This window comes from Sminthopsis crassicaudata, chromosome 6, assembly GCF_048593235.1.
Source record: "Sminthopsis crassicaudata isolate SCR6 chromosome 6, ASM4859323v1, whole genome shotgun sequence".
NCBI classification, from domain to species: Eukaryota; Metazoa; Chordata; class Mammalia; order Dasyuromorphia; family Dasyuridae; genus Sminthopsis; species Sminthopsis crassicaudata.
In genome coordinates this window covers 46919694-46934771 of record NC_133622.1, presented here as the reverse complement: position 1 = coordinate 46934771, position 15078 = coordinate 46919694, and the positions used below count along the sequence as shown (strand labels likewise).

Below are 15078 nucleotides of genomic sequence, written 5' to 3'. Positions count from 1 at the left end.
ATAATACATATATTTCTAAACATATTCAATGTTTAATTTGTTTTGCATGACTATACTTATTTGTATGAGGAGGGAAAGTGAGGGTAGTGATAGGAATAGGAAGGGAAGGAAGGAAGGAGAGTTGGGAAGAAGGGAAGGAGAGAAGGAAGGAAAGAAAGAGGGAGGGAAGGAAGGAAGGAGGGAAGAAGTATCTATAAATCATTAAAAAATGAAGAGAGCAAAAAAGAAATTTTAAAGAAGATAGAGATAAGCAGAGCAGTGTTGGTACTATCATGTTAAATTTGAAGTATGCATCAAAAAAAAAAATAAACCCCAAACTCTGTATTTGGGGGTGGGTGAATGGCGAACTAATTGTACATAACAGTTCACAATTTCACATATAATCCTCTTTCTTGTTTTTCTTTGTATACTGTGCTGATTCTGTGTTGATATTTACCAATTTCATAATCAGAAAGAAAATTAATTTAAAAATAAAAATGCTTATAAATTATTCACTATGGTTTTTTATGGATGGTATTTCCCACCAATCCTTTGTTGAGTTTTAACCCTTTGCAAAAATATAACTAATCAAATTTAACTTTGAGCCTTTACATTCCTCCCTTTTCTAAAGCACTTTCCTCCCTTCATAAACCAGTCTGTATAAATGATAGCAATAATTATCTATCTTAATTTAAAAGAGGCCTTATTATCAAATTGGTAGTTTTTTTTTTTCCAGAAAAAAATTCTACTCTGAAATACCGATTTAGAAGATACTTAAGGTACAAAGGAAAGAAGCTAAATACCAGCAAGGAGAGTTAGATTTATAATGAATGAAGAAAACTACACAGTTATACTAATGAATGTTATAAATTTAGAATTTAACTAGGAGAAAAATAATGGAGATGGTGGGAAGGATACAAAGCTAATCTAATGAGAACCACACCTGCCAAAGTTTTGGAAAAAGAAGCCTTTCAAAAGGGGAAAAAAATCATGCCAAGTATAATTTTTTTTAAATTACAATATTAGTAGGGGGAAGAACTACGGGAGATATAATATACAAGACATTACCAAAAAAGAAAAAAAAATTGATGCAGTGCTTCACAAAAATCACAGTGGAAATGTAATTAAAGTTGGCTTGAAACTAACACTGTCACTGACAAAAGAAATGGTTCCCAAAGTGTACAAAGGAAACAGTGAACTGCTAAGGATTTCTACAAGAGGGTATCAACCAATTTGCATTTTGGTCTCCTAAGCCTAACAATTTGATGAGCAGTATGAAAACTGAATAAGTTAAATGGATAGAGAAATTGCACAATGTAGTAGGAAAAAAAATCACTGCCTCCAGATTCAGAAGACATGGCAAAGAAATCAGGAAATAACCCTGACTGTGTGGCATTGGTAAATCACCTAACCCCTCCGACAAAAGGGTAAGAGGCTCTAGTTTTGGAACTTTGACCTTCAAGAAGGTGACCTTCAAGCATGTTTTAAATAACCTAGTTTTAATGCTATTACCGTTTTCTGATCTCACCTCCAAAGCGCTTTCTGTAAAACCAAGCTCAAATGGGATCACTGCCAAGGAGCAAATGCTCATCTGAAAAAACCAGAATATTAACAATATTTACAATACCTTGCTCACATGCTCTTCATTAGGAAGGCAATTTATAATCTAAAATGCCAAATAAGAGAGATTTGTAAAAGCAATATGCTAAAAAAAAACATAGGAGTTAAAGGTACTTTATTAAAAACTTGAAGTATATTCCTGTGTATTTTATGTTGTTGGTTTCGTAGAATGAATGAATGAGTGTTATAGGATATAGAATGGACATTAGATTTGAAAGCACAGATCCTAGTTTCATATCAAACTCCTGCTTCCATGATGTTGGGCAAATCCCATTACATATTATGGATTTTAATTTACTTATCTGTCAAATGAAGGTATTGGGTTAGACTATGTCTAGTGATTTTTTTGTGGTCTGGAATCTATTGTCATTCCAAAATGCTTGTGATGTATTCATTTCCTCCATGAAAAGTTGACCAAGCAACCATAGCCATATCCCTATGAAGCTGAACTTGAGATATCTCCGTGATTTATACTTGCAAAGAAGTTCATTCAAACTATAGGCTACTTACTAATCATATCCTTATAAATTCATTATGTTTTACAATTCCAGTTCTCTTTAGTCACAATCTATAATCGAGAAATCAGAAAAAAAAAATCAAGAGTTGTCAGTTGTTTCCCTTTTCTAAATCAAATACATTTTTTATGTTACTACAAATTATCATGAATGCAAGCAGGAAAAAGGCAACATAGGATAAAGCACCTAAGGCTGACCTTAGTTGGGAAGATGAGAATCCACAGTAACTAGCCAAATGACTGCTTATGGACAAGTCAACCTCTCAGTGCCTCCAAAGACAATCTCTAAAAATTACTTGGTTATTTGTGGTGGTGCTTTTTAATGTAAAGTGATCCAAATTATCCATTTTGCATTTCACGATATTCTCAAATTTTTCTTTGGCCATAAATTCCTCCTTTCTCCAAAGATCTGATAGGTAAACTATGCCTAGTCTTCTAATATGCTTCTAGTATCACTCTTTGTGCCTAAATCATATATCCAATTTGACTTTATTTGGCAAGAAGTGGGATAATTTTAAAAAAATGTATATACAAGAATAATAAATGAAATGTAAATCAATGTGATTCTTTAAATTTTCCTCTTACAATATCATATAAATTAGCACAATTAAAAAAAATTACTGGTCAATAAGTAAGGGGCTATAGAAAGACAGAGCCATTCACCTATTATTGGTGGAACTGTGACATGGTCAAAACCCTTCTGTAAATAAATCTGGAATTTCTAAATAGATTAAATTTGAATAATGTTTGGAGATTTCACAACTAGACATTTACTTCATCTTTAAAGAAATAAAGCAATTCCCTTTATATACTGTATGACTTTTATAGCTATGCATCAATTGGAGGAATAAACAAATTATGGCACATGGATATAATGGTATTTTATTGCTTTATTTTTTAAAGGATGCACATGAATAATTTAGGAAAAAAATATTCCATGAAATAATACAAAGTAAAGAAAGCAAAATTGGAAAAACAATATTAAAAAAAAAACACTAAAATTTTAATGGAAAGAATGTTAATATAAAGCTGATTGGATATTATAATGATCAAATTTGTCTGCAGAGAAAAGGTGACATGAATATACCTTCCTCCTTTCATTGCAGATGTGGTGGACTACATTCATGGAATATTGAATATATTCTCAGTGAGTTGGTTTTATTGAACTTTTTCCCTTTTCTTTTTAAATCATTGTTATAAGGAGAGAGGAAGGCATCTATCCAGAAATGAATGTGATGCAAAAACAAAGAGTCTCCTTGACTACCTGTCATTATTTCTGCAAAGAGAACTGGATTGGTGATTCAGTCAATAAGCAATCATTTAATCCCTATTATTTGCCAAACACAATGATAAGCTCTAGCAAAGGCAAAAGATAGTCCCTTTCATGGAGCTCATGCTCTAATGGGAAAAACAACATGTAAGTAATTATGTACAAGCAAGTTATATCCTGAATGAAGTGTATAAGTGAATAAAATGTAACTAATCAACAAAAGGAAAAGACTAGAATTAAGGGCGATAGAGAAAGACTTCATTCCGAAGATAGGATTTTAGCTGGAATTTGAAGAAGCCTGGGAAGCAAGAGGCAAGAATAAGGAGGTTTTTTGGATAGAGAAGACCTTGGTTTCCATTCCCAGTTTTACTAATTATTATATATGTTTCCTTGTCGATCTTTCTAAACTTTGGTTTCCTGATTGGTAATCTCAAAAATCCATTTAAAAAAAATCTAAATCTCTACTCACCTTAATTTAAGACTTCCAATACACTTAACTCTTTCCTCCATATAGGAATTCTTTAGAAATGCTCAGAAAAGGTCCAGCAGCTTTTCTCAGATAATCCTGTTATTTTTGCTACTTTAGGCTTGAGTCTTCCATGATATTTAATTTAATTGAATTCAGTTTTGTTTTGTTTTGTTTTTTTGATGAGGCAATTGGGGTTAAGTGACTTGCCCAGGGTCACACAGCTAGTAAGTGTTAAGTGTCTGAGGCCACATTTGAACTCGGGTCCTCCTGACTTCAGGGCTGGTGCTCTATCCACTGCGCCACCTAGCTGTCCCTAATTGAATTTATTTAAATCAATACACATCTACAAAATATTGACGATTTATTCATTGCTGAATTAGAATTTTTCTGCCCTTTTTAGATTATTTAGCTTTGGATTTAACTATGGGAGTAAAGCTCTTCTTTGTCCTTGCATCCTGTGTGGTTCAAACTGAACTCATAGAAAATGTCGCTATTCAGCCCGCCCTCCCTTTTTTTTTCACTTTTAACCAAAAAAAAAGACTTGGCACCATTTTACTGGTTGATGGGCCTAGGAGTCCATGTTTCCTCCAATACATTCCTTCTAAGTCTCCAGCTCAGGTTGTTTTGCACACAATAGAAGGAGTCTACTCCCTTCTGCTTCTCCAAGGATTAGTGACAGTTAGCCAGACTGGTTTCTCCTGCCAGCAATTGCCTTTTCAAAGGATTAAACCTCTTTTGAACAATTTCAAACATTTTTAAACTTGAAAACCAGAACAAAGCAAGAGTTATTGAACATTCAAAAGCTTTTTTTTTTTCCTTTTTGCCCCACAGAAGGCAAGAGACTGGAGGAAAAAAAAAGGGTTGGATTTTAACAGACTAGACACAACATTCTAGAGCTGTGATTGAATTTTCACTTGCCCTTTGGAAAATGTTTCTCTTTTTCACTGGATCCTCTTCTTTTTCCTGTCCCACTAATGTAGACAATTCCCCAGATCTGTACTGGCCTCTCTTTGTTTCTTTCCATTCTCACTCTCCCATTTCTGACCAACTCCCATTCTTTCACATGTATGACTTAATTATTCTATCATGTTTCATTAAATGAGAGGTTCAGAAGTCACCAATTTTCCAACCCACACTAGAGTTAAAATTTTTCTCTGCATTATACCAAGTTCTGCATCAGGATTTTCAGGGACAGGTAACTCACATCAGTACGGAACTCATTTTGATTTTGCATAACTCTTATTTGGCACTTTTAACTTATGTAGTATGAAAATCTGCTTCTCTTCTAACTGTTTCTAGTTCTTTCCCAAAGGCCAAGTAAAGCAAATGTAAACTCTCTCCAATATTAGCAATCTTCAAACCCTTGAAGTCATCTATTGTGTCTTCTTTCTTTATATCATGCATCCTGATTTCTTACCAAAGAATGCATGATTGTAAAGTCCTCTCCCTTTCCTGATTACCCTCCTTTAATGAACACCTCCATGCCAAAGCTTTTCTAGAAGATACCCCAAACTAAATATTATACTGTGAATGTTCTCTTGCCAGACTGCAGCACAACAATCACATGTAAAAAATCATCAAAGAGGGAGTCCATCGTCTGAAAGATAACACAATAGATCAAAGAGATATCAAAACTAGGGGTCCTTCACTCTGAATCATGCAGAGATTAACTGTTCAGATCAAATATCCCCAAATCTCCTTTTCTGGTTAATCATATGTTTATAAATAAGATTCATTCTGCCCTGGGCTAATTTTTTTCACTTTAGTTCAAACAGCAAATGCATTGATAGGTTGTAATCACACAATGGATCTTGGACAGAGGTTGATTCATGAGTAACATTGATCCACCAAAGAATCTACTCTTGTCAGAGGAAAACTCTCAGGATATCCCAGTACAATGAGCTCACAATTGATTACAGGAATGAATTTTAATTTTATCAGCCCATGTATATCATGGGTACCAGAAATTGGACCTTATACAGAATCACAAGTACTAAAATTCCAGCAAGAAATTAGGTACAGAAATACATATTGCTAAGGCACAATCCTCTGGGAATTCAAACTATATATCTAGAACCCTGGGAAAAGAACATCCTGGATTGTACTCTCTAATATGACTTTGTCAACCCCTCGGAGCATAATCAACTACACAGCATTTTGTCTCATCCAGGTTCTCATAGGCCCAATGGATTCATAGATCACAGAATTAAGAAATGGAAAGGACCTCATCTAATAGAATTCCTACCTCAATTCAAATTCAATGAACATTTAAATAGTTAAAATTATTTTTTTCATTTTATTTCTTCAGTTCCTTTCAAATTCCTTTTCATTTGATTAAATATCATGAAGGTCCTTTCCAATTCTAAAATGTTGATCTTCTCTTAGCCACAGACTTGCCAATTTAAATGTAAGTCTGTGTTAAGTCTCACCTAGATTATTGAAATAGCCTCATGACTGATATCCTTTCATTTAAATTTTCCCTGTTCCAATTTGTCCATTGACTGACACTCCTTGAATACAGATGTAATCACCTCATTACTTTGTGCACAAATTTTTAGAAACATCCCAATGGAAAAAAATACAAACTTATAAACCTGACATTCTAAGCTAACTACCATTCAGCCCAAATACGTATTTCCAGTTTGTTCTCCCTTTCATGTGCTTTTAAGTTCCAAAGAAATGGTGACTGATAAAGCATCAGTAACTACTAAACTATGTGCCAACTGTCCTATGTGTATTAATTATAATACATAATCGTGCATATATTATATCTTCCTTATTAGGCTATACCCTATTTAAAGGTAGAGACCACTTCCTATTTACACTGACATTAGTATCCACTACAGAGACTAACAAAAGAGTTTAATAAATATTTGTTAGCTATTGTTGAATTTGTGAAGTTTAAGAAAAATTTAATTATTCGTGAGTTTCACACAAAAAAAAAGTTATTAATATCTCATCTGTAAATAATATTCTATTGGATATAGTACTTCTAATTTCATTCTTCCCAAGAGGCCTTAGAAGTCTTAAGACATAAAAAGTTAGAGAAAAATACCCTAGAGAGAATAAACATTTCCCCCCGAAAGAGGTCTTTTTTTTTGTTTATAGTAGAGTGAATAGATATTATTGGCACTTCTATGAACTCAGGCTGCAGAAACTCTCGACAGAGGTTTCTAAGTAATAATTCCTATTCATAGACTGCCAAATCCAACTGAGCTTTCATCTATCTGTTCTCACACACAAGATGCTAATATTAGACAGATGTTTATGCATCTTTTTAAAAAGTATTTTTAATTAATTTCTCAAGTTTTCATCTTAGATGAAGCATTTTTTGTTGCTGCTCATTTGTTTTGTTTAATATCATTTTTGCAGAGAGCTTTCTTACATGAACATTCACTCCAATACTTAGGGTAACAATGATTCTTCAATTATTTTATGGTCTTGAAACAAGTTAGGACAAAATTTTCATTTTTACTGTTAACTTGCCTGCAAATTATGAAAATAGCATATTTTATAGGGTACTTTATATGACATATTAAGCATCCTGAAAGTTAGCCGTTTGATAACCGGTGATTAAGCATGGTAATTTTACATCTATCATGGGAATTCAATGGTCATTATTCCTATAGTTTTCTTAACAAGGTATTATTTTTGCTACTTTTCTGAACAGATGTGTCATCATATTTTAGTCAGCAGCTGAATCTAGCTTTTTTAATTGCCATTTGTAGGAATTAATCAGTGTAGATTTTTTAGCTAAAAATCTCTAGATTAACATTTGCTGGCATTTGTAACTGTAAAAATTCATGATGATGTGTAACATCTCACCTGAAAAAGCTCATCTGGGGAATGAAATAAACCAACATGACTTCATGTATTTATTTATAAAATTCCTCTGAGATTGCCCAGGATGGAAGAAATGATAAGTCATTTTCAAACTTCTGAATAACATGAATTCGATCCAACACCTCCTAAAATATATAGGTTGCTTGTATAGGGCTTTTAAGGTGGAGGGATTGGGAAAGAGGAGAAAATAATTGCAAAGATGGCAATACAGAAATGAGCAAGTATAAAGAAAGACTGAGTTCTTTTAGGTTCACTGAAATATAGGAATCCATCCATAGCAAATACACAGTGGATTACGCAAATTAAGGTGGCTCTGGGGTCATTTAATTCTTATATAGTCAGTATATTAAAAATAATTTTCTTCTCAATTGAGCAGTCTTCCTTGTTCAACAAGGAATTGATCCTACAAACTCCCTGTTGAAAAACGTTAGATAAATCACTACTTGTCTGGCCAGTAATTGGTATTTTCCCCCACTTAAGACAGAGATATATAGCTACACTGATTAAGAAACCAGACGGCTATCAATCACAGAAGGAATGAAGTAGAACTTTACCTCACCATTCTAATAATTAAAATACAGTTCATAACTCATGGGACTTCTAAAGAATTCTCTTCATACAATAGCACATAACCTTATTCTCCTACCAAGAACATTTACATTTGTACCCTTAAGTGGCTGTAATTAAAACTCCATAATTTTATAATGGTTTTGACAGGGTTAAAGAAGCACTATCCACATTAATCTTTGTTCTGAGGCAATAAGTGATTATGTAGAACTGAAGGGAATATATTCTACTATAGAAAGGCAGAATAGTTTAATATTTTCAACATTTCCCCTTAAAACATGAAGTCTTCCAGTTTAATTATGCCTTTATCAATAAACTAAGACAACCAAATAAGAAAATATACTTTAGTAATCTACTATATTGTGAAGAAGGAAAATTAGGCTTCTGTTTGGCCTGAAAAGTCAGAACCAGAAGATGCAGAAGGAAATTTGATTTTGATATATGATGAAAATAAACAAAGATCTGCCCAAAAGAAAAATGGGCACTCTCTCTCTCTGATGTACTGGATACTCCCTCACTGGAGGTATTCAAATACCAGCCTGATTTATCAGGTATGTCATAGGGATTCATGTAGAGGTCTATAATGAACTGACTAGTCTCTGAAATTCATTTCAACTCTTAAGATTCAGTGAAGAATTGTCCAGTGTGATAGTCACACTTTGAAAAATCCTTGTATAGAATATCCAGTGATTTCTACATTGAAAAAACAGGTTGAACAACTCAAATTTTAGCTTCCATTTGTTTTTACCTCTGGTATATCTTTATAAACTGAAAAATATTTCAGATTAAAACCCAAATTCCAAAACTCAGTACTTTCATGTAAAATCCATCATTTGCTAGTGGAAAGAGACCTCTTCCCTCTCAATCCCATCTTATCTCTGGCAAGAGATAACATGTAGAAGTAATATATTCCCTTTCTGAACCTGATAGAATCAATGCTAATTTTCATCTTGCATTCAAATCCTTATTACTTTATTTACACAATGTTTTTTAACTAATAAGAATTGCTATTCTTAGTTAGCGTTTTCTACTGGAATTATAAATCGAAATTATTAAGGCAAGAGTATCACCGTTTTGTGAAGGAGATTGGAAATTCAGTTCTAAAGTAAGAAATGTAACAGTACCAAAGTATTAAGCAACACAAATCACCATAGATCAAGGAAATCCATTTGAATTATTTGTTAATAGGAGCTGAAAAAACAACAGTATAATGTTGATTTTTCATGACAAGTAATGAGGATCATTTGCCTGTAGGAACAGCTTTTTTACATAGATCATTTTTTCCACACTTAAAAATAAAATATAGATAATTTAAAGCCATTTTTGTTCAAAGATATTTTTTGGTCTTTCTCAATTAAGAAAATTAAATTTTTCCTAGTTCTCTTAGTCTTCCTTAATTGTAAGAAGAACATTTATTGAAATTAAATGTAATAAACAGTTATTAAGCATTTACTATGTGCTAGTTATTGGACTAGCTACTGGAAATAGTAGAAGAATAAGAGAAATAAGAAAATAAATAAAAATAAGAAAAAGAGACAGTCTCTGTCTTTAAGGAGGTTACAAACTAATGAGGCAGACAATATACAAAAGGAACTTGGAAAGAGTGGGAAGAGAAAAGAAGATCAGGAGATTTCATGAGTACAGAGGATGGTCTTCATCTAGAAAAGAGGCCAAATTAGTTAACAATATTTGATCAAAGAAAGAGAACATGATTTTAGTTTGAATTAAAAGATTCAAAAGGTGCAGAACTAGGGAGGTGATATCTTGATCAAATCACCTGTATAGTTTAGTTCTGGAAAACACACTGATGATAAACTATAATACATTCAAAGAAGAAAAATGGAAAAAAGGATGGGAAGAGATCTTAAATTCTGGCAATGTGAATAATAGTTGATATAAATGTAGATGTTTAGCCTAGAGAAGAGAATATTTTTGAGGTCAAGTCAACAAATATTTAAATCAAGTGCTTATTCTGTCTCAGGCACAGAAGATACAAATACAAGCAAGACAGAAAGGTAGTCTATGACCTTAAAAAGCTTACATTCTAATGAGGGAAAACAAAGTTTAAATTGGAATTGAAAAGGGAGGGATAGGGGAAAGATAGCAAGAGTGGAGGCATTCGGAAGTCAGGTGCACATCTGGGAGAAGAGTGAAAGAATGAGCATAATTGAGTGGCCACTCTCTCAAAATGGAGATTCCTAGAAGAGACAATATGATTGTTCTGAAGTATTTAAAGGGCTAACACGGGAAGCAGGAGTAGTTTTGCTTCTGCTTGAATCAAAGAGTAGAAAATATCAAAATATCTGACAATTAAAGAAAAAAGAAGCCAAAAAACAAACTAGTAATTAGAACTATTGGAAAGAAGAATTGACTTCCTACAAGATAGAAGGTTCCTCTTCCTTGAAGGTCATTAGGTTGTACTTAAATTGTTTGATATATCATGGAGGAAATTCTTGTTCCCCTGGAGATTAGTTTGATGGTCTTATAGTTCTCTCCAACTTATACATATTCCATGATTTTAAGATTCCTGGCTTTTTTCTCATCCATTAAAATAAAAGACTAGACTAGATAATTTAAGGATTTTTCTATCTTTTGTTTTTTATACAGAATTCTAATTTATGTAGAATTTAACTCTTGCAAAAATAAAATATAACAGTTCCAAACATGTAACCTGGAAATTTACAGGATATATGAAACAAATGAGTTATTAGAAAAAGGTAACCTTTTAATAATTTTTAAAAAACACAAATTTTGGAAATGCTTTTAGAATCTTATTTACTTTTGCATACTTTTTTTCATTTGTATTCTTCCCTTCCCCCCCCCAATCATTGAATTTTAGTCTGGAGTAAGAGAATATAATATTTAAAAAGAAGTAGTATTAAATTTTAATTCCAAACTTAAAATTTGGAAGTATAACAACCCAGTGTTTGATATTCCCTAAATATTAAAATATTACAAAAGAACTACTTCTTTGAAAATGAAAAGTTTTCAGGCAGAAATGAGGATTAAACTAACATTTTACAACATATTACATAATAAATTCAAAATTGATACATGACCTGAATTTTTTAAATTCTGTCCTAAAAAATGACTTTAATGACTTTAATAGCTAAGAGTAAAGAGTAAATTCTTAACCAAATAAAAGAACCAATTATAAAATTATAAAATAGATTATTTTGAGTATATGAAATTGAAAAGCTTTTGTATAATAAATTTATTTAGGATAAAAAGAGAAATGGTCAATTTAGAAAAAAAAACTTGAAAAAATCAGCTATTTGTGATAGGGATCTGAGATTTATAGGCAATAAACAATTTTTTTAATATCAAAAGCTATTCCTGAACAGATAGAAAGTAAAAACCAACAGATCTAAAAAAAAATTATAAACTATTAACAATCCCATTAAAAATGTTCCAAATCAATGAGTAAGAGAAATGTAAATCAAAACATCTTTAAGGATTCACTCAAAACTCAGAAAATTGGCAAGGTAACAAAATATAGAAATAATCAGCATGATCTAGAATTATGCAAATAAAATGATAACAGTTACTATGCTCTTTGATAACTGGGAGGAATCCAGATGGAAATAGTAAACTGATTTAAAAAGAAAGGATAGCAAAAAAAAAAAAATCCATTAGAAAAAGAAAATTTCTTTAAAAAAAAAAAAAAACCTTTGATAATATTCTAAAACCTTAATTAATGGATATTGTTTTACACTCATTTTGTTTTAGTACAAAAGATTCTATTGAAATGAAACCACTGTAGAAGATAAAGAATGCCATATTTGAAGAGAAGTAGAGATGCAATAGTAAATTTACAAGATTAAGCCTAATATTCTGTAAAATTGATATCATCAGGAATAGACTAAAATGAGTAAATTGATTAAATAATCCCATTGAACAAAAATGGTATGCCTTTTCAGATACTCATCAAACTGTATACATTTAAATAAAAATTATTTAATTTAAATAATGCTGGTATTCAAGATAATTTTACCCATAATTTCTCCCAAAATGTCTATAGTTATTCATTCAGAAAATAACTAAAATACCATTATTTTATATTATGGATCTAAGAGTCCTTTAGATAAACAAAAATAAAATTGGATGGTTTAGGGAAAAGAGCAACAAAACTGACAAAACCATGTAGAGAATCTCCTTTAAGGAAAGTTTATAGAAACTAAGGATATTTGATGTGGAAAACAAAATGTTTGACAAAATGAAGGCAGTGGCTTCCCTCAGAGAGGACTCAAATAATCAGCAGAACGATAGAGATTAGACAGGAAGAGATAGAATAGTGTGAAAGTAAATCACACACTTACACATTCTTGATTTCTTTTTGGGATAGCAAGATCATGGATAGTAGATATTCTTGTACAAGATGAATTGTCTGAATGTATGGATCATATGGCATCACAATGACTGTTTTGTAGTATCTTACCTTAACTTCCACATGGGCCATCAATACAGCAAAGTTGGTGAGGTGATTACAAGAGCATGTGGTGTGCGTCTTATTTGTTGTCAGGAGGCGACATCCCTGTGTTGACCAATAACCTGTCATTGTGCGCTTGGAGTAACTCCAGAATGAACAGTTAGGGTTGAAATTTTCTTCAGATTGCTATAAGGAAAAATTTTTCAGAGCAAATAAATTTTATAAGATATAACTTAAAAGGACATATTCCAAATCCATCTTACCCTAATGATTCTGACTTTTAAGTATGATTTTAGTGGCATTCACCTAGTCCAAGATAAATAGGATAATTTATGTTTCTAATGCCAGATTAACTTTATGTCACTGATTCATTACAACTGAAAACAAATTTTAATACGTTAGTACTATTTCTACTCATTTGTGTATGAAGTAGAGAATTAATTGTTCTTAGCAATTAACTTTTGTACAAATATTACATGGCCATGAGGAATTTATCTTCTTTTTCTGAAGTCCTACCATATATAACATTCATAACAGTGAATAATGAAATAATAATAATAAATATAACAAAACGTTCTATATAATTGTCCAAAATTTTTACTGCCCAACATATTCTGACACAAAACATAAAAGAAATATGCCCTCCTCAAAATAAACACCCTAGGGAGGAAAATATCCAGCAGCAGCATTACCTATAGGCTGCTGACTTTGTCAAAAATTATAGAATAAGAATTTTTTAAAATTCAGTTTTAAAATTGATTTTGCAAGGGAAATAAAAATGTGAGTTAACTGAATAATCAAAATAAATTTACATGCGCTGTTATCTTACCTTGATATGCTTAACAGTAAACACCACTGGATCAGCCAAATAAACTTTATTACTGAACTCTTTGTTTATTGCTGCAGTAATAACAGGGGAATTGACGATGACAGAATGATTGGTGGACATGGCCTCTGTTCCCAACTTCATACTGGCATTCTCCGTGGACAAATAAGGACCCAAGTTGTTATACAGGACAAAAGCCACTCTGATCTCTCCTAAAATAAATGTGAATTCAAATCAAAGGTTGGGTTCAAATGTTGATTAATGTATTTGGTCTAATTAATTCTGCTAGGTTTAATTATATCATAATCATCTTTAATTTTATCAGTATTTTTGTAACTAAAAATAAACTTTAAACAGCTACAATTTGCTTAAAGTTCATTTATTTCCTTCTAAACTCTATTTAAAAATTTTTAGCTTTTAACAATTACTTTTACCAAGCCTCTTTAGGAAATTCATAAAAGGGAAGATAATAACTATCTTTATATAAAGAAAAAAATAAACTGGCACCACAAAATGTTTTACTGCCAATGACTCCATCCTTAATGCCTATTTAATCTTTTAAAATTATTCAGAAAAAAAAATCACTTACAAACAGAAGCTCACAGCATTAGAGCAAGAAAAAACTTTTGAGGTCATCTAGTCTAGTCTTCTTATTTTCCATATGAGGAAAAGTTTTAGGGATGTGAAATGATTTGCCCACTATCAAAGAGTTAGTAATTGACAGACATGAGCTTTGAACAACAATCCTTTGCTGCAGTAATAACAGGGGAATTAACGATGACAGAATGATTGGTGGACATGGCCTCTGTTCTCAACTTCATACTGGCATTCTCCGTGGACAATGCCCAGGACAAACTCTCAGTTTATATTACATTGCCTCACTAGCTATATCAGACATGTGGAAATAGGAAAGATCCTTACTTTCCCAATAAATCACTATTTAAGAAAAAAATATTTCCAAATACACAATTGATCAACAAATATATAATGTACATTGGATTCTTTGAAGAAAATGAATAATGGCTATACTTTTAACGGAGCCTGAGACAAATAATCTATCTAAAATAATTACAAATTTGGAATACAGAATTCTTTCTCCCTTATAACACAATGCATTTTGGATATTTGTTAAATTAAACTTCTACTGTTGTAAAAAAGACCACACTTGCATATTGGGAGTAGAATATATTCAATAAACAGGTAAAGACACTTTAAAAATCAGTTCAGTTCAACAAATTTCAAGCCCATAATATTCAGGGCACTGCTCCATATGACTATATATGTTCTCTATTTTTATGTCTTTGCCACATATTTATCATATTAAATTAGCAAAGAAACAAACAGAAAAATGGTTACTTGGAAACCCTTTTTTATATTTCAAGCATCACATCTACAATTCACTCCTTTGGACTTGGAGTAGAAAAGTTGTGGGTTCAAATACTCCCTTATACATTTACTAGTTGTTTGACCCTCAGTTTCCTCATCCCTCATAAAATGAGGGAGTCCCTTCTAGGACTAAATCTATAATTTTTTGAAAGAAATTAGTTTTGGTTTTCATTCC

At 31.8% G+C, this 15078-nt stretch overlaps 1 protein-coding gene across 20 annotated transcripts in view; it reads right to left on the bottom strand.

Annotated features, from left to right (window-relative positions):
* ADGRL3 (adhesion G protein-coupled receptor L3) overlaps positions 1–15078 on the bottom strand; it is a 1041133-nt gene that overhangs the window by 256555 nt on the left and 769500 nt on the right. For all 20 annotated transcript variants that reach the window (XM_074272799.1, XM_074272781.1, XM_074272789.1 and 17 more), the window contains 2 exons: positions 13521–13729; positions 12701–12877 (listed from right to left, as the gene is read on the bottom strand). In XM_074272799.1, the coding sequence (XP_074128900.1) occupies positions 12701–12877; positions 13521–13729 (386 nt within the window). The remainder of the gene's footprint in view (positions 1–12700; positions 12878–13520; positions 13730–15078) is intronic.